This window comes from Somniosus microcephalus, unplaced genomic scaffold (assembly GCF_052327205.1).
Source record: "Somniosus microcephalus isolate GS21.2 unplaced genomic scaffold, FLI_Smic_1.0 scaffold1390, whole genome shotgun sequence".
Classification (NCBI taxonomy): domain Eukaryota; kingdom Metazoa; phylum Chordata; class Chondrichthyes; order Squaliformes; family Somniosidae; genus Somniosus; species Somniosus microcephalus.
Window position 1 is genome coordinate 11,740 of NW_028226577.1, and position 20,519 is coordinate 32,258.

The window sequence follows — 20,519 nt, forward strand, 5'->3', positions numbered from 1 at the left end:
TTGGCTAGCTAACGGGAAACAGAGTAGGCACAAATGGGTCATTTTCTGGTTGGCAAGATGTAACGAGTGGTGTGCCACAGGGATCAGTGCTGGGGCCTCAACTTTTTACAATTTATATAAATGACTTGGATGAAGGGACTGAAGGTATGGTTGCTAAATTTGCTGATGACACCTAAGTAGGAAAGTAAATTGTGAAGAGGATATGAGGAGGCTACAAAGGGATGTAAATAGGTTAAGTGAGTGGGCAAAGATCTGGCAAATGGAGTATAATGTGGGAAAATGTGAAATTGTCCATTTTGGCAGGAAGAATAAAAAAGCATATTATCTAAATGGTGAGAGATTGCAAAACTCAGATGCAGAGGGATCTGGGTGTCCTAGTGCATGAATCACAAAAGGTTACTGTGCAGGTACAGCAAGTAATTAGGAAAGCTAATAGAATGTTATTGTTTATTGCGAGGGGAATTGAATACAAAAGTAGGGAGGTTATGCTTCAGTTGTACAGGACATTGGTGAGACCACATCTGGAGCACTGTGTACAGTATTGGTCTCCTTATTTAAGGATGTAAATGCATTGGAAACAGTTCAGAGAAGGTTTACTAGACTAATACCTGGAATGGGCGGGTTGTCTTATGAGGAAAGGTTGGACAGGCTAGGCTTGTATCCGCTGGAGTTTAGAAGAGTAAGAGGTGACTTGATTGAAACATATAAGATCCTGAGGGGTCTGGACAGGGTGGATGTGGAGAGGATGTTTCCTCTTGTGGGAGAATCTAGAACTAGGGGTCACTAGGGTCACCCATTTAAGACAGAGGTGAGAATTTTTTTTCTCAGAGGGTCGTGAGTCTTTGGAACTCTCTTCCTCAGAAGGCGGTGGAAGCAGAGTCTTTGAATATTTTTAAGAAGTAGATTGATTCTTGATAAGCAAGGGGGTGAAAGGTTATCGGGGGTAGGCAGGAACATGGAGTAATCAGATCAGCCATGATCTTATTGAATGGCGGAGCAGGCTCGAGGGGCCTACTCCTAATTCGTATGCATGTGCGTATAGTGAGACCCACATAAAGGACTACGCTCCCCCGTCCCTGAAATTCTGGCACTTGCCCTCAAACAGCCATTCCCCTCAAGACGAGTCAACATTGCTTCTATCCACTAAAACTCTCACTTTCACAAGTGACTTGCATCCACCAGTAGATTTGCTGTTTCTCTTCAGCCAGTATTTTGAGTTTGCTAACATAAGAAATCTTGATATCTTGCTCACACCTCTGGTAGTCACTGAAAAGTGCACACACACACGCTTTTGTATTGAAATGCTCCCAGAGACCTCTGCTGGACAAAAGTTTTAAATACACATCATCCATGTTCCCAAAACAAACTGCTTCCTTCGCATCAACAGCAGAGAATGTTCCATACGAACATAGGCCAGGACCTTTAGGTCCATTTCCAGTTAACTAAAGATACACGAGTTATATTCTTCCCAGTCATAATCATATCAGTGGGTGAATGAAAACTTTAGGTGGCCAGCTCCCAAGTATTGGGTCTCCAGGGTGGAAATCCATGACCACCATCCCAGTCTTTACTTTGACTTACAAGCAAGTTTGTCATGTTAATGGGAACCTTCATACATTGAGCCAAAGAAACACTCATACTAGAGGGAGGCCATTAAACCCATCTTAGCTCATTCATCCATCCAATGGGAAAAAAGATGAAACGAAAGGTTTTCTTACCAAACCCTATCCACAAAGCCACTCCAAGTGTTGATCATTCTTTGGTGAAGTTCTTCCCAATACTACCCTTAAATTGACCGTTCACTAGTTTTAATCCTTGTCCTACCATCTTGGCAGTGTTCCAGATTATCTTACCGGGCCCATTTGTAGATCTCCATTAGGTTCCATCTCAATCATTTCAAGGCAGATGACCCCAGTCTTTCCTCAATTCTATCCTCTCATGTTCAGGATCATTACATCAGTTTGCAGAAAGAATATCTGACTCTACTTGTGCATTAGTGATTAAGTTGTAAACAGTTTTCACTAAAGGAAATTCTTGAACAGTTGAGATTCATCCCATTCCAGGTGGAACTACACAACACTAAAGGTTGAATTAAAATAGCTGCAGAAAACACCCTATGCATTCCAGACAGTCATGATGCAAATAGCTGGGTTATCAGAAAATACCGTCCCTCATGTCCAAGAACATGATCTGAATCGAGTCTGGACTAAAATGCCATTTTCTGTAACCTGTTCCACTGCTAATTCTCCTTCTCAGTGGCAGAGGTCACAGGAAGTGCTACCAAGTAATCGAGTGTGTAGCTGACCCCATTATCTATTAGCCAGTAGAAAATACCACTGCAATTTCTCCCATCTTGACCCAAATCAACAGCTGACTTTGTGACAACTTTTCTTACCCTTTTAAGACATCCAATCACCTGTTTGTAAAAAAGGTAACTCTGGTACCCAGCCATCCCGTGTACAACGAGACGTTCAATGACAAGAACTCCTGACAAAATTCTCAATTAGGACAAATTCACCAAACCAGAGCTGTTTCCAAATGTATTTAATAAAAAACCAAAATATAGTCATTTTCTGCAAAGTTACATTTTTCTATTTCAGATCATGTGCAGCACTGCACAAGGCGAGGATTAGAATTCATTTACAAACTTTAACACACCCTGTTCCACAGAATGTATTTCAATAATCAAAATTAGCTACCAATCACATATTGCACAGCATTCCATTTTAACCTTCACTCTTCAAAACACACAAAAAATGTTCAAAAGGCCTTCACAAAGTCAAACCCGTTTGGTGGATGTGAAGTTGGGACAGAAATTGAAACATTTCTGTCACTACAAACTTGCAGAGGAGGAACTAGTAAATAAGGGTATACAGCACGGTGGCATAGTGGTTAGCACTGTTGCCTCACAGCGCCAGAGACCCGGGTTCGAATCCAGCCTCGGGTGACTGTCTGTGTGGAGTTTGCACATTCTCCCCGTGTTTGCGTGGGTTTTCTCCGGGTGCTCCGGTTTCCTCCCACAGTCCAAAGATGTGCGGGTTAGGTTGATTGGCTATGATAAAGTGACCCTTAGTGTTAGGGGGATTAAATACGTGGGGTTACAGGGATAGAGTGGGATATGTAGGGGTTACGGGGATCGGGTGGGATATGTGTCGGTGCAGGCTCGATGGGCCGAAATGGCCTCTATCTGCACTGTGGGGTTTCTGTGATTCTGTGAAATAAACAATGTCAATATCCCTTGGGTTTATTTTCAAAGAACATGTAGCGTTAAACAACCACTTATCTTTCAGTCCCTGGATGACCTTTTGATTTTCTTCAGAGGGTGGTAGCTGAGATATTCTGGCTATTCCCAAGGACGTGCTAGCCCATAAACAACCAGAAAGGTTTGACCAGATAGACATTTTATTGATCAACTAACGTTTGGACATTATGAAGTATTATATCTAGCAAAGTTATTAAAGCATTAAAAGTGCATACTGGGTTCACAAATTCAGGAAACCTTTGGTAAATTATTTAGTCATTACAAAAAAGTGTAGAAACTGTGCTTATCAGAGCAATTGCCAGGAGATGTTATTCCCGTTTGGCAGGTGCTTCTAATCGTTTGGTAACAAAATATGTAGAAAACTAGAAAGCAATAAAGCAACGGCCATCTTTCAGGGATAGTCAGACGCTGGCTCAGCGAGAGTCCCAGCAGTCTCCTCACTCGTTGTACCAACTAGGTCCATCATCTGAGGGGTAGAAAAATCCACAATGATTCAGGGAAGAACAGTTACATTCACCAACTCCTCCAGCTCAAAGTTTTCAAAAAAATACATCGCCTTTCAGAAACTCTGCAAAACAACTCTCCACAAGATTAAAACATTCAAAATGTAAACAAACCTCAGAACAGTGCTCAATTCATGGGAAATTTGGAACAAAAAACTGGAAACTGGTTACATCGATGTCGAAATACTTCAAAAGACACTCTCCCCTTCTCAAAGGGCTGTGGTATTTGTGTGAACACAGTTGAGACCAAACTGTTCCCAGGTTCCAGAGACCCCTCTTGGAATAGAGATGGTTTGTAAAAGGGGTCGGATAAGCAGTGTCCCTCATCATAAAGCAACCTCCGGAGTTTGTCCAACTTTGGCAAGATAAATGCCACAGCGCCAGTTAATTGGCCAAGTCTGGCAATTATCAGAGGAGGCTCCCAATGAGGGCGTCTAAACTCCTCAGCTTTGTAAGCTTTAAAAGGCATTTTCATAGAATCTGTACATTGTGTTACCAACACAAGTTGTGTCGCACAAAATCTGATCACTGGATTAGTCCAGCTAGTCCTAATACCGAGAATAACGCATTGTATAAACATGGCTTGATGCCATGGGAAATTTACAATGTAATTTAAGACGGGATTGAAGTCGGACAGGTTTTTAAAATGCTGTGTGTAGGGTGTGGTAGCTGAGCGATTATGGTACTGACGCAGCGAGCTCCAATCCCACCACAGCAAGTTATGAAACTGAATTCACTAAATCTGGGCTGGCAGAAGAGTAACTGTGCAAGCTCCTGGATTGTTGGGAACACACTCCACTCCACGGCAACTAGGCAAGTGCAATAAATCCCACTTCACCCATGTGACACATCCCAGTGACAAAAAAAAGCACAGGTTATTTAAAAAGTGACGGGAAAGTCTGGGGTATAGCTTTGGCCCCAAGTACTCTCCTTTTAACTGGGAGACATTTCTGGAATATTTAAAATTGTGGGTATCCCCCAGCCTTTGCAATTACATCAACTTGGAGTGCAGAGCAGGTTTGTTGGGAACTATAGGAATTGTGACATGCACCAATTTGCATGGATATAGAAAAAGCCTCCCCAGCAAGGCCTCAGAGTGGGGCCTTGGGCATCTCATGTTTCTCCCAGTGTTTCCAACACAGCCATTCTGGGACCCCTCCCTCTAGGGGAAGCCAAAGGAGCTTGGTTCTAAACCAAAATGTCAGACTCCAATACATATATTCATTATTTTTCTATGAAAATGGGGAGTACGTGGAACAAAATTCACTTTCCCTGGATTTAAACTTGTTTCGCAGCCTAAACCATCACCAGATTATAGTAGACAAGAGCAAAACTGCAAAGCTCAGCAGGTTAAGCAGCACTTACCCAATAAAGCATCACTCTGCCACTGTGCTAATCCTGCTGGAATCACATGCATGGAATGTTACTGATGTGACACTATTGTGTAGGATTACAAACCTGAAGATTTTACCCGTAGTTATTCACCTCTTCCTGCAAAGACGCCCAACTTGACTGCAATCTCAAACTGCTAACTATTCACCCTCCTGGAGTTTTGCAGGCCTCCCAGAAGCAGTGGCTTGTAGGTTTACCAGACTGGTTCCTGGGGAGCAGGGATTGTCCTTTGAGGAGAGATTGAGTAGACTAGGCTTATATTCTCTAGAGTTTAGAAGAATGAGAGGTGATCTCATTGCAACATACAAGATTCTTACAGGGCTTGACAGGGTAGATGCAGGGAGGCGGTTTCCCCTGGCTGGGGAGTCTAGAACCAAGGGTCACAGTCTCAGGATAAGGGGTCAGCCATTTAGGACTGAGATGAGGAGAAATTTCTTCACAGAGGGTGGTGAATCTTTGGAATTCTCTGCCCCAGAGGGCAGTGGAGGCTCAGTCGTTGAGTATATTAAGACAGAGATCGATAGATTTTTGGATATTAGGGGAATCAAGGGATATGCCAATTTTTAAAAAATTCGTTCATGGGATGTGGGCGTCGCAGGCAAGGCCAGCATTTATTGCCCATCCCTAATTGTCCTCGAGAAGGTGGTGGTGAACCGCATTCTTAAGCCATTGCAGTCCGTGTGGTGTGTAACGGTTTTGTTACAACCGAGTGTGTCGCTAGGCCATTTCAGAGGGCAGTTAAGAGTCAACCACATTGCTGTGGGTCTGGAGTCACATATTAGGCCAGACCAGGTAAGGACGGCAGATTTCCTTTCCTAAAGGACATTAGTGAACCAGATGGGTTTTTACAATAATCCGATAGTTTCACCACCACCATTACTGACACTAGCTTTTTATTTCAGATTGATTTAATTAACTGAATTTAAATTGAACTCCAGTCTCCGGATCATTAGTCCAGGCCTCTGGATTACTAACCCAGTAACATAACCACTGTGCTACTGTTCCCAATAGTGCAGGAAAGTGGAGTTGAAGTAGATGATCAGCCATGATCTTATTGAGTGGCAGAGCAGGCGCGAGGGGCCGACTTCTGCTCCCATTTCTTATGTTTAAAGAATTCCACTGCCACATTTTCTTGCTGAAAGCATCACCATGTTTACAGCTCCATGCAGCACACTGGATTCATTATGGAATCCACATGCACTTGATCAATTTCTTTGGTTAGATTTGATTACCATGATCCTGTTTATTATATGGCATTGATTCCTCCTGCTCCAAAACTAGTCTTTTCTGAAGCATCCTTTCACTGCCAAGAACCAGCTTTAACTCTTACACATTCAGCACAAATCAGAAATGGAATTACAATTCCACTAGTCCAAGCACACATCTTAAATGTTCAATTTCAGAGAAGTTTTAGTAGTTTTCATTCTCCCAAAGTATAAAGCTATTGCACCCATTGTCCATAAGGAGAAACACAATCCATCACTCTCAATGAAACTTGGGGCAGTGCCCCCATCAATGAGAAACAGAGGAAGGATGTTTGGCAGAATTAAGGTCCTCAACTGAAAGCTCAGAGGATCAGTTACAAGCCCCTGCATATTGCAAAAGCAGATAATTCAATTACTGTAAACTTTACCAGTGTCCCACCTTGTAATAAAGGTTCTCTGGTGACATCCAAGACCTAGAGAGAATAGTTACATGAAATTATTTCTAGATGGCAAACACTCCACCCACAGTTCTCCCATGCACCATTTCCTGATCGTGATGGTGGCCAAATGTTCAGCTCCTTAAGCCATCGACTTGTAAATGTGCCACAGCAGTGCAGTTAGTCCATCTAATTTAGTGTTGATTGGAAACAGGACTTTGCATTGAACAATGCTGAGCAATACTACACTTGAAATGTATAGCACCAATATACAGCAGGAACACCCTATAATATATGCAATACAAACATTAAAAGGCCAGATATTGGTTAATATGTGCTGCTAACCATTAATGAATGCACATTGTCTCTTGTAAGCTACTTGGTAATCAGTCCTAAAGTACATGGTGTGTTTATGCCACAATTTGGAAAGTCAAACACTGGGGGAGGACTAAGGTTAGCACATAGTCAGACAGTTGTTATTATAAAAGTTTAATTATATTCTATACAAAAATGTATAGAAGAGGAGCTAAGAAACTTAGCTAACCTCATAACCACTTCCTGCCCAAAACATTTTCATTTCCTTACGGCTCCAGGCAGTCACAGCACAGGTGAGGAGAGTACAAGGCACCAGGTAGAGTAAGGCAGGCTGTGCCATCTTCGTCAGGATCAGAACAAGAAAAGTCAGAACCATGCCAACTGCATACGCTATAAAATGAAACACCAAAATTAAACATTGCTTCCCACTTCAGTATTTCACCATTAAAATATTCAAAAATAAAGAGTAGTTTGCCAGCCTCGGCTCAGTGGGTAGCACTGTCGCCTCCGAGTCAGAAGGTCGTGGGTTCAAGTCCCACGCCAGAGTCTTCAGCACAAAAATCTAGGGTGACACTCCAGTGCGGTGCCGAGGGAGCGCCGCACTGTCGGAGGGGCGGGGGCGCCGCACTGTCGGAGGGGCGGGGGCGAGGGAGCGCCGCACTGTCGGAGGGGCGGGGGCGCCGCACTGTCGGAGGGGCGGGGGCGCCGCACTGTCGGAGGGGCGGGGGCGCCGCACTGTCGGAGGGGCGGGGGCGAGGGAGCGCCGCACTGTCGGAGGTACCGTCATTCGGATGAGACGTTAAGCTTAACCCTATCTGCTCTCTCAGGTAGATGTAAAAGATCCCAAAGAGCAGGGGAGATCTCCCCGATGCATTGGCCAATATTTATCCTCAATCAACACCTAAAAACAGAAGGTCTGGTCATTACATTGCTGTTTGTGGAACTTGCTGTGCACAAATTAGCTGCCATGTTTCCTACATTACAAGTGACTATCAAATTGGCTATAAAGCACTTTGGGACATCCAATGGCCGTGAAAAGCACTGTATAAATGCAAGTCTTTCTTTCCTTTAAGTGAACTTTAGAGCCATCTATATAACCATTTTTTTTTATAAAAGCCAGAAGGTTGAGTGGGATCCACCCACAGGACCCGAGCACACAATCCAGCAGCTACCCCAGCACGGACTGCGCGGTCGAGTGCTGTCCTTCAGACAAACAACGGCCCTCTACAGCTGGTTGATGTTAAATAACCCAGGTCACCGTTTGAAAAGCTGTTGGTGCCCATCCTTCCTCCCTCAACCAACACCACTGGTCATTAACCTCATGACACTGTGGGATCTTGCTGTGTGCCAAGCAATGGCCACATTTATGTAGACAAGTCATTGCATTTTCAATGTAATTAGCTGCATGTGAAGAATCAAGCCAAGTAATATTTTGCCCCTGCACCATTACTCCAGGATCAATCTTCGACCTCCTCTTCACCTATATGTTGCCTCTTAGCAACATCATCCAGACACGGGCTCATGTTCCATGTATGCTGGCGACAGCCCAAGGACGACAATTCAGAAATCCCACTCCTTTCATCATAGACAATCATTCAAAGATGGAGATTTTTTTCCTTTCTAAATTGTTGAAATCTGTACACCAAGAATGAACACATTGTGCAGGAAAAATATTCCAGATCAATACATTTACCTTCCTATTCCCACCCCCCAAAGATGGCCTTGGTTATCTTGGAAGTGACAACAGCACTCAACTCAATTGGTAGCATGGGGTGCTCGAGTGAGTGTTGCTGGTTAGAACTCGAGCCCAGGACACTTGCAGCAACTGAAGGCATTGGAGGTTCCAGTCTTTGGATGAGAAGTTCGACAGAAGCTGGTGCTACAGATAAAGATTCCACAGCACAACATCCCACCTAGCCCTTCTCCCTCACCCATTATCAAAGGCAGATCAGCTTGTCATTCTTCACATTGCAGTTTGAAATGCAGTAACATTTGGCAACAGCCATTTTGTGCACAGCAAGATTCCACAAGTTACTTCATTGTATGTGAAGCTAAGATTGTATATGACCATGTTTTTCTCTTTCTTGGATCCAACTCCCCAAGATTCAAATTAACTTAATTTCTTAAAGGACGAAGGACATCTCACCATATACATTTCAGACAAGATTTTGGAATATTACTTCACTGCCTCTTGCTATTTTCATGAGCAGGGGTAGTTTGCCCAATAACCATGGATTTAATCAAAAAGATTTCCTCATTAACCCTCAATTAGTTTTGCAAATACTTCACCTATAGTGCACAAAATAAAATAGATGTTCGAGGCATTTGTCTGCACATCAAATCTTCGACAATAAGCAACCAACAATCCTGCGAGAGAATAAAGCATCAAAACTTCAGTAAAAGTTAAAAGGTCATGTATAATAATCAATTCACAATACAACATTCACAGCTCAAACTAACTTTTTTGTAGTTAAAATCCCATAATTTCCCCTTTTACATTTTGCTCTACGAAGTCAGCACAGTAAACCGCCGAAGTCACAACATTTGATATTGAAGCATTTCAATTTAACCCGCATTAGACACATCTAACCCGTGTAACACTGTCTCCATCTCAATCCATACCAATCACCTGGAGCCTACACGCCAGGCTTCCTTGCTGCACGCCAAACCTCCAACTCATTCAAAACTTTGCAGCACGTCCGATCTGTACAATCACACATCCCAGTATGGATTCTCTCTCTGCACAATCACATCACAGAATGCATTTCCTGTGCCTATAACTTTATGTTAATCGTTTCCCATTTGATGGCTACTCTTTCAGCCAGTTGCTACCTGATCTGAACCCTCTCCAATCCCTGCATCCTGCTACGCACTCTCCCTGCCTTCAAGAGCTTCCTAAAATCATTGAATATGTTTCAGTTCCCCCATTTCTTCTTTCTTCTGCTCAATTTCCATATTCCCCCCCCTACCGTTTAAAGTACAGATGTTTTTTCTTCATTGCAGGCACTATACAAATGAACCTTGTTGCAAATCTTGAGGGTTACATGTTAAAGTTAATCACAACTGAGGCAGTTAAATTCACTGCATACTGGGAATTCAATTTCCAAAAATGGCCATTCGTCTATTTTCTGTAGTTCAAGTATTGATACTGGCTGAAGTGCGATGAATAGATCTCAATTTACAGGCAGCATTTCAAACCAGGCAACGCCATGTAGCAACTTTCCAAAATGGGGTGAGCAGAAACCGGTCACACGGAGCTGGGTGGGGCAAAGACATTGGATGAGAAATATCACACTGGGCTGGTCCCAATCGATGAAGTGTGCCTCTAGCAGATATCTAAAAGCCAGCCTGTCCAACCAGCACGGGAGAAACATTATTCTGCCTTTGTAATGCTAGCAACGGTTGAGAAAAAAAAATCTTATGGATTTCTTTTTTTTTTTTTTAAAGTCTGTTTGGGTTTTTTGGGTAATCCATGTAGTTAATGGGTCTATTTCTCCCACATAACTGACCCCTGAAACAGCTTTGCAATAGTCACCTTGAACCCTGTGCAGCAACAGATGGAAATGAACTAAAAATTGAAATATTGCCACCCAAAAGTTCCCATGCTACAATGTCTGGATAATATGCAATGGTCGGTCACAGGTTTACAATATCCCCAGTTGTCACTATCCCCAATTGTCACTAAGTCATTCAAGGATGCAGAGATGTAGAAATATTTTTACTCACCTGGCACAATAATGTCCCCAAATCCCAGCAGAGAAAATGGCATTCCACACAAGGTGGCGACAGAGGTCACCAATCTCGGCACTCTGATAACCACGGGCAACTACAGGAAACACAACCGTGGTCAGTGGGCTCATTTACTGCAGCAGGTGAAGTGTTAACTTCCTCAATAATCCTGCTTTTGCTAAACTACTTTTAAAAGAGTAAAGAACTCACCATTAGTTATACTCAGACATTGTGTAATCTGTGCACACGTACCAACAGGGAAGCTGCATGCCACACATGCCCCAACAATGGTTTATATAATGAATACAGGCATTCAATTCACAGCCAACTTCAGAGCTGACCTGATTGCCACGTCAGTTTAGCCAGGACACATGACATGGGACTGATCACATAACAATACCACACTCGCTGGTCACCTCATCACCAGAAGGGGCTGTCACAGCAAGAATAGTTGGTGCGGCCAGAGGCAACTACTGAAAGATTTAAAAATCTCAACCTTCCTCTTTGGAGAAAGGGAGAATACGTTAAATGCAGAGAAAAGCAAGGCCTCTGGTACAGAGCAGGTCATCAGGTCAGAGGACTGCAGCCGATCACACGGATACAGTGTAATGTAGAAAGTCCAGCAACATTTCCCCAACATGCCAAGTTGTTCAAACACTGCAGGAATGAAAGTTGGCAAGCAGCAAGCAACTTCTACAAAGTTTCTTCATGGAGCAATCTTGCTGTTTGGGATTATACAGAAAGGTCATTAATTCTGGGCTAACTATATTTTGGTTGAAAAGATTGATAATTTTATAGATCCAGAAACAAAGACCTGCCCACCTAGCATCAGTAATACAAGCTGGACTCCTGGGTCGCAACTTCTTGTAACAAGTTACTACTACAGGACCACATTCATTTTATTAACTAGGTAAAGCATAGGTAAAGCATATTTAGCCGGTCACGGAGTGTAAAGCTTTACAAGGAGGTCTCCGTATCCATATCCAAAGCAGACCTCAACTCTCCCATGTTCAGTCTTCCCTCTTCCATAAAATGGCATCACAAACTGCTGCTGAATCAGACGAAGCATTTCAGACCAGACACCTTTACACATGGAGATGGCAGATACTTACCCTTCAGTTCGAAGATGGGTGTCTGAAGTGGGTGGGGATAACCATTGCCCTCGCAGCACCACTGTTATAACATGGAGTTTAAAAGTACTCTCCCCAGAAACACAAGTACCAGAGGGGAGAGAATGCTTCATACAAGTGGAGAAACACCATTGAGTATCTCAGACTCACTCAGATAATCCAACTCACAGGCCCATCCCCAGCTACCCGGCATTCATTCTCTACAGCTGAAATGAGTGGGTTTCCCTCCACCACACTCCGCGATGCCCATTCCTTCACTGACTGTTAAAGTACTGTACTAGCCGAGCCCAAAAGATTTAAAAAAGATACCATCTGATCTGTGCCATTGCTCAGGGGCACACAGCACTGCCATGTTTAGCTGCTAAACAGGAATCGGACTTTAAAAAAGTTTGAGAGTACAACAACAATGGATCGAAAGCATTTCTTTCTCTTCTCTGTCCTCTGAAACAGAGACTCAAGATATTACACACAGTCAAACAGGCATTTCCTGTTTACAGCCTGTACTTCACAGTAGTTAGGAGGTATGATCTGGGAAGGACTACAGATAAGAGTTAAAAAAAATACAAGCAATTAATTAGCCCCAACATAGCAATTCAAACTTTGATGGATACAAATACAGTTCTTACTTTTTCATTGTGAGCCAGTGGATGAACAGCAAGTTCCATTAGGTTGTTTCCAGTATTCTAGAATCAAACCCAATATTTAGTACTCGAGGGAATCTGTAAACCCAGCATTTCTGCAGTTTGTTAGTAACCCATGGCTTAAGTATTAGTTTCTATTTCACCTTTTCACCAGTACCAGATCCAGATCCAGCAGCTACCTCAACCATAATACTCTCGTGGTTCTGAAAGGAAACAAGTAATTTCATTTAAACAGCATCAAGCAATGTTTATTTACCAGAGCACACAGGCAGGCAACCTACTGCCAGCCCTGACATCACTAACCAACCTGTAAAAACATCCCTTCACCCCAGACAGAGCAACTGGCATTTGCACGATGCCAGTCTTCCCCATTCAGGATCACCTGGTGCCCAACCTGTGCAGTCCTCTGGCTCCCTGCATTGGGTAGCATGATGCCAAGTCACAAGGCTGCTTGCAGCTAAATCTCTACACACAATTATGAATTATCAGAAAACAGCATTCTTAAATTTACAATTGGATCATATACATTAAAAAAGAATCTTTTCAATTTAACAGAATAGGCACTGCAATTCCCTCAGTAACCTGCTGAGGTTCAGCCACTAGCAGATGCACAGAAACTAGCCCAGAATAATTGGCTTACGATTCTTCTTTTATTCTATCGACTAAACACAATCGTCACTTCAATTTGTGTGATCAAATAAAATACCAATAAATCTAGAGAGAAATTAAGTTAATTATTCAAGCACAGATTCTTTGCTGGGACTGTGATTTGCAATTTTAGTTATGACTAAAAAGTGTGAAGTAATGCATTTGGTCGGAAGAATGAGACAATATAAACTAAATGGTACAATTTTAAAGAGAGTGCAGGAACAGAAGTCTGGGGGTGTATGTACACAATTATTTGAAGGAGGCAGGACAAGTTGAGAAGGCCGTTAAAAAATCCATACAGGATCCTTGGCTTTACTAATAGAGGCAGAGTACAAAAGCAAGGAAGTTATGCTGAACCTTTATAAATCCCTGGTTTGGCCCCAGCTGGAGTATTGTGTCCAATTCTGGGCACCACACTTTAGGAAGGATGTCAAGGCCTTGGAGAGGATGGAGAACAGATTTGCTAGAATGGTACCAGGGATGTAGGTCTTCAGTTATGTGGAGAGACTGGCGAAGCTGGGATTGTTCTCCTTAGAGCAGAGAAGGTCAAGGAGTGATTTGCTAGGTGTTCAAAATCATGAATAGTTTTGACAGCAAGGAGAAACGGTTTCCAGTGGCAAATGGGTCAGTAACCAGTGGACACAGATTTAAGGTGATTGGCAAAAGAATCAGAAGCAACATGAGGAAAAACATTTTTATGGAGCGAGTTGTTGTGATCTGGAATGCACTGCCTGAAAGGGCGGTGGAAGCAGATTCAATAGTAACTTTCAAAAACAAATTGGATAAATACTTGATGGGAAAAACCTCCCAAACCCACGACCTCTACCACCTAGAAGGACAAGAGTAGCAGGCGCATGGGAACACCACCACCTCCAAGTTCCCCTACAACTCACACACCATCCTGACTTGGAAATATATCGTCCGTTGCTTCATTGTCACTGGGTCAAAATCCTGGAACTCCCTCCCCAACAGCACTGTGGGAGTACCTTCACCACACGGTCTGCAGCAGCTCACCACCACCATCTCAACGGCAATTAGGGATGGGCAATAAATGCTGGCCTTGCCAGCGACGCCCACATCCCAGGAACGAATAATAAAATATATAGGGCTATGGGGAAAGAGCAGGGGAGTGGGACTGATTGGATAGTTCTACCAGAGACCCCAATGGCCTCCTTCTGTGCTGTAACATTCTATGAATATGTCCCCTTTAAAAAAGTGAAGTGAAACACTTTGCACTGAACTTCTAGGGCTGTAATAGGTTATCAGAAGAAGTCTAAATATAAATTATTATTTTTTGCCTGACCTCTACTTCTGATGTTAGAACCTATTACAGCCCTAGAAGTTCAGTGCAAAGTGCTTCACTTCCTTTTTTAAAGGTTTCATACGTTCAACATTCAGTGATCCAACAAATGGAAGAGTCAAATTTCATACACAACAGAAACAGCAATGAGAGATACATGGGATTTCATGGCAGAAAGCTAGCGAAACAAACTCACCCGTGTGAAAAATGGTGTTATGAAAACAAAAAACACATCATAGACGAGGAGGAGGACCAGCAGAATGACACAGGACTGTAAAAGAAGGGAAGAGGTTTGACATGCAAATACTTTAAGCTTCCATTTTGTGCCCAGAATCAAAGGCAGCCTGAAGTTTGAGAATATCCTGCGGAAAAGTTTTGTTTTTAAATGTCTATAGCTTAAGACCATCATCAAACAGGGGCATTCAGGGCACAGATTCCCCACTGAATCTCCTTTCCCTGCCCCATGATAATCCCCTCTTGGTTTGGAGCCAAATCAGTTATACACAGTGAACAGAAACAGTCCCAGAACAGAACCCTATGGGACAATACAACAACTTGCAACCACTCTATAAACTGCCCTCAACTCCAAACTCCATCAAAAACATAAGAAATAGGAGTCGTCGGCCATTTGGCCCCTCGAGCCTGCTCCGCCATTTAATAAGATCATGGCTGATCTTTGACTGCCACTCCACTTTCATCCCTTCTAACTAGTTTTTAAATCCAATTTTCTACCTTCCCACTAATTCCCCTTAACCAATAGGCTCCTGTGTGGTACCTTATCAAAGGCTTTCTGAAAGTCCATGTACTCCACATCCACTGCATTTCCCCCCATCCACCTCATTGGTCTCCTCCTCCTCCAAGAACTCTTACTAGGCTTGTTGAGCACAATCTTCCATTCCAGAATTAGTGCCTGCTTCTAATTATTTTCTTCATCTAGATATTTAGTAACGTCAGTGGTTTCCCATAGTTCACCAATTTTTTGGGGAAATTGTGGAAACTGAAGACTTAAAAGCTACTTTTTGCTGTGCATGAATGTACATTCAAAATGGTCTCATCACATACTGGGCACGTTTTACAGAGCACCCCATTTATTCCAAATTACACAACAAAAACACACACACCTGTGCTAATATGCACAGGGGATCATTCATTCCATGACAACACAGTGTACCTTAAAATGAGGCATTTTCAGGGTCTTCATGAAGTTAAGGCAAAAGGCAACTCCTAGACAGTCATGCAGAATCCAAACCCATCTAAAATACAAGTCAGTAAACTTAGTGATGGGTCAATGTTCAACAAGCGCACGCTCTCACACGGTAGCATGCTGAAAGTTAAAGAAATAATCAGATGTCTTGTACCATACATTAGCGACATCTGCGGTAAATGGCCCTGACAAGCACTGCAAGTTTACACTGCTGCTTTTCCAAGGGAAACAGCAAGTGACAATTATTAATGTTTTCAGATGCATAATGACATGGAATTTACAGCACAGACACAGGCCATTCAGCCCAGCAGGTCATTGCCGTGTTTATGCTCCACACGAGCCTCCTCCCATCCCTCTTCATCTCACTCCATCAACATATCCTCCTATTCTTTTCTCCCCCATGTGTTTATCTAGCTTCCTCTTAAATGTATCTGTGCTATTTGCCTCAGCTACTCCCTGTGGTAGCGAGTTCCACATCCTCACCACTCTCTGGGTAAAGAAGTTTCTCCTGAATTCCCCATTGGATTTATTTGTGACTATCTTATATTTATAACCCCTAGTTCTGGTCTCGCTTGCAAGTGGAAACATCATCTCTACATCTACCTTATCAAACCCTTTCAATCTTAACGACCTCTATTAGGTCATCACTCAGTCTTCTTTCTAGAGAAAAGAGCCCCAGCCTGTTCAGTCTTTCCTGATGGGTATAACCTCAGTTCTGGTTAAAAAAAAAAAGTGCACTTTCTCCAGTCCATCTGTATCCTTTTTATAACATGGAGACCAGAACTGTTTACAGTACTCCAAGTGTGGTTTAACCAAATTCTATACAAGTTTAACATAACTTCTCAGCTTCTGAATTTTAACCCTCTAGAAATGAACCCCAGTGCTTCAGGTAAAGGGATATAAAGTGGTTCTTCTCCTTGAATAACCAGTGGGAAAGAGGAGGAAAAACATTTCATCACCACCCTTAGGCATCTTTAAGTTCTCATTCTTAAAACTTTAGCAAGCATGTAATGAAAGACTGGAATCCAGTTGATCAGGTTGACGGGCCCCAAATGATTAACAGAATAATCAAGAAATCAAACGGTGACAACCCTCACTGTCAAGGGGAGCAGCAGCTTGTGTCATGAACGGTGGAGGACCATTAAACAACTAACAGGAGGCGGCTCCATGAAAATCCCCATCCTCAATGATGGTGGAGCCCAGCACGTGAGTGCAAAAGACAAGGCTGAAACATCTGCAACCATCTTCAGCCAGAAGTGCAGAGTGGATGATCCATATCGGTCTCCTCCCGAGGTCCCCACCATCACAGAAGCCAGTCTTCAGCCACATAATATCAAGAAACGGCTGAGCGCACTGGATACAGCAAAGGCTGTGGGCCCTGACAACATCCCGGCTATGGTGAAGACTTGTGCTCCAGAACTAGCCACGCCTCTAGCCAAGTTGTTCCAGTACAGCTACAACACTGGCATCTATCGACAATGTGGAAAACTGCCCAGGTTATGTCCTGTCCACAAAAAGCAGGTCAAATCCAATCCGGCCAATTACCGCCCCATCAGTCTACTCTCAATCATCAGCAAAGTGATGGAAGGTGTCATCAACAGTGCTACAAGCAGCACTTACTCACCAATAACCTGCTCACTGATGCCCAGTTTAGGTTCTGCCAGGACCACTCGGCTCTAGACCTCGTTACAGCCTTGGTCCAAACATGGACAAAGGAGCTGAATTCCAGAGGTGAGGTGAGAGTGACTGCCCTTGACATCAAGGCAGCATTTGACTGAGTGTGGTATCTAGGAGCCCTAGTAAAACTGAAGTCAATGGGAATCGGCAGGAAAACTCTCCACTGGCTGGAGTCATAACTAGCACAAAAGGAAGGTGGTTGTGGTGGTTGAAGGTCAATCAAATGTAAAAAGTTGACCATTACACTGCACGGTACTGTGAGCATTGCTCATCTGTACGAAGTTCCAGTCAGCAGCAATGCCGAGAGCAAACACCCAGTTAACCCCTTACTTGCACTTTATTACACATTGTTGTTAAATCAGTGATTCGGGATGACGGAGAGGCAATTTCTATGGTGCTGTACGGTCACACCATAGAAGCGGCTGACTAAACAGTTTAATTCCCCAGTGCGCCGCTCAAACTGGCAATATGGTTAGAGGGAACGAACAGAACTCAGGATTACTACCCATCACCAGGCAAACTGGGAAATCTAAATGACTTAGCAGCTGCATTGGATCCCTGTATCTGCATGATCTACAAGCAGATTTCAACTCCATTTGGGGACTGGCACTCTGTGGATCTTGCCCCTAATTTAGAGTGTGCCGGACCATGGCCATTAGCTTTTTTCCCCTCCCAAAAGCAAGCAATCCACATTCTATACCGTACTTTGGCATTCATTCGGTGCTCAGCATAACACACCGAGTTGTCAGAGATCGCCGTCTCGATACCCACCTGTCCGCATTCCGAAACACCACCCACACGGCAGCCACTGCCACACAGGATAGACCCAGAAGCACCAAGCGAACTTCAATTCTTCTGTTACGACATGGGAACCTGAAATAAGGTGAAAACTTAACATTTGTGGATATCTGCACAGAATCAAGACATTTACAAACTTAACTCCAGCTGCGTAGAGGTTTTTTCAAATACAAAGGAACGTTTTTTTGTTTTGTTGGAGGTGCGCGTAACAGACGGCTCCTCTGAACCTGCACACCATTTACTGACTACTAAAAAGAGGCCATTCTGCCTAAAATATGGTACAAAAATAAAGACCCACTTTCTATTTATTTTTAGGCCAACCACTGCTGATTGCCTAAATTGGGCAGCAGGCAACATCTGCCAAAGCCAGTGTAATCCGCCACCAGCAGCAGCCAGGTCCACTCGCTCTCCAAATTTGCATCATCCCTCGCCTCTGTTCATCCAGTAGAACAAGTCAATATCCTCCCACTCCATAGCATCGAGCAGAGCGCACACACTTGGCACAATGTTTGCTTGATGCACCAACAGTCTCAATGGCAACAGTCTAGTGTTAGCACACATGTCCCAAAAGACGGTCGGGTGCTAACCTGACAGTTGTACTTAAACCACATTTTGCACTGATGTAAATGTAATTGTTCTGGATTTTCACAAGGCCTTCGATAATAGACTGATGAACAAGGTCAGAGAATGCGGAGTCAGGGGACAAGTAGCAGAATGGATTGCTAGCTGGCTTCAGGACAGAAAGCAGAGAGTGGGAGTAAAGGGTCGCTATTCACAGTGGCAGAAGGTGGGTAGTGATGTTCCACAAGGATCAGTGCTGGGACCACTGCTGTTCACAATTTAGACTTTGGAATCAAAAACAATTTCTAAACTTGCAGGTGACACCAAATTGGGGTGGGGGGGGAGAAAGAGGAGCGAGTCAAACCTGAGGAGGACAGCAATAAATTACAGGAGGACATTAATAAACTTGCAGAATGGGCATATAATTAGCAAATGATGTTCTGCACAGATAAATGGGAGGTATTACATTTTGGTAGGAAGAATAGGGAGGTCACTTATCACTTGGAGGGTGCGAGTCTAGGTGGGGTAGAGGAACAAAGGGATCTCAGAGTACAAATACACAAATCACTAAAAGTTGCGACACAGGTTAGCAAGGCCGTAAAAAAAGCAAACCAGCACTAGGGTTTATTTCTAGAGGTATAGAATTGAAAAGTAGTGAAGTTATGCTAAACCTGTAGTGAACCTTGGTTAGACCACACTTGGAGTACTGCGTACAGTTCTGGTCGCCATATTATAAAAAGGATACAGAGGCACTGGAGACGGTGCAGAAAAGATTTACAAGGATGACCAGAAATGCGAGGGTATACATATCAGGAAAGGATGAACAGGCTGGGGCTCTTTTCTCTTGAAAAAAGGCGGAGGGGTGACCTAATAGAGGTCTTTAAAATTATGAAAGGTTTTGATCGAGTGGATACAGAGAGAATGTTTCCACTTGTGGGGAAGAGCAAAACTAGAGGCCATCAATATAAGATAGTCACCAAGAAATCCAATAGGGAATTCAGAAGAAACTTCTTTACCCAGAGAGTGGTGAGAATGTGGAACTCGCTACCACAGGGAGTGGTTGAGGCAAATAGTATCGATGCATTTAAGGGGAGGCTAGACAAGCACATGAGGGAGAAGGGAATAGAGGGTTACGCTGATAGATTTAGATGAGGAAAGATGGGAGGAGGCTCGAGTGAAGCATAAACACCGGCATGGACTGGTTGGGCCGAATGGCCTGTTTCTGTGCCGTATATCCTGTGCAATACTAAGGAATGTTTCTACCAATGTGGCATTAGGGAGAACCCAGACTCAAGTATAGGACAACGAAACTAGATAAGCTAAAGCAAAATTAGAAAGGATAACAAGTCAGAGCTTACTTGCACTTGCAGTATGGGATTCTTTTCACTAATGTAGCCAAACAATTATAGAGACTAATTGCTGCAGCAAACTGAAGATGCCGATTACCAGGTACACTAGGGGGCAAACAGAAGTTGCAGTAAGTTCCACATACAAGTGACATTCTGTATTTTGTGTTGGCATTTTTAAACAGAGTGAATTTTGTGCTCAAAGCAACTGCGATGGTGGAACTGACAAAGACTTTCTCTACCTTTCCCCCAGTCTGGTTGGTGCACAGAGCACCGAAACATCACTGGGCCAGAGAGAGAAGAGGTGACAACCCTCCGAAACATCACTGGGCCAGAGAGAGGCGACAACCCTCCGAAACATCACTGGGCCA

General features: G+C 43.4%; 1 protein-coding gene across 1 annotated transcript; it reads right to left on the minus strand.

Moving 5' to 3' along the window:
- Nucleotides 1-2,528: 2,528 nt before the first annotated feature.
- LOC147080605 (signal peptide peptidase-like 2A) lies at nt 2,529-20,256 on the minus strand (the record flags this gene model as incomplete). The annotated part of the gene is given in 12 exon segments (XM_085981148.1): nt 2,529-3,728; nt 5,131-5,166; nt 6,802-6,835; nt 7,344-7,504; nt 9,404-9,481; nt 10,841-10,940; nt 12,758-12,817; nt 14,759-14,833; nt 15,734-15,815; nt 18,215-18,316; nt 20,161-20,233; nt 20,236-20,256. Coding segments are annotated over 12 exon segments (851 nt in total), but the record flags the coding sequence as incomplete, so codon positions are not given.
- Nucleotides 20,257-20,519: the final 263 nt, after the last annotated feature.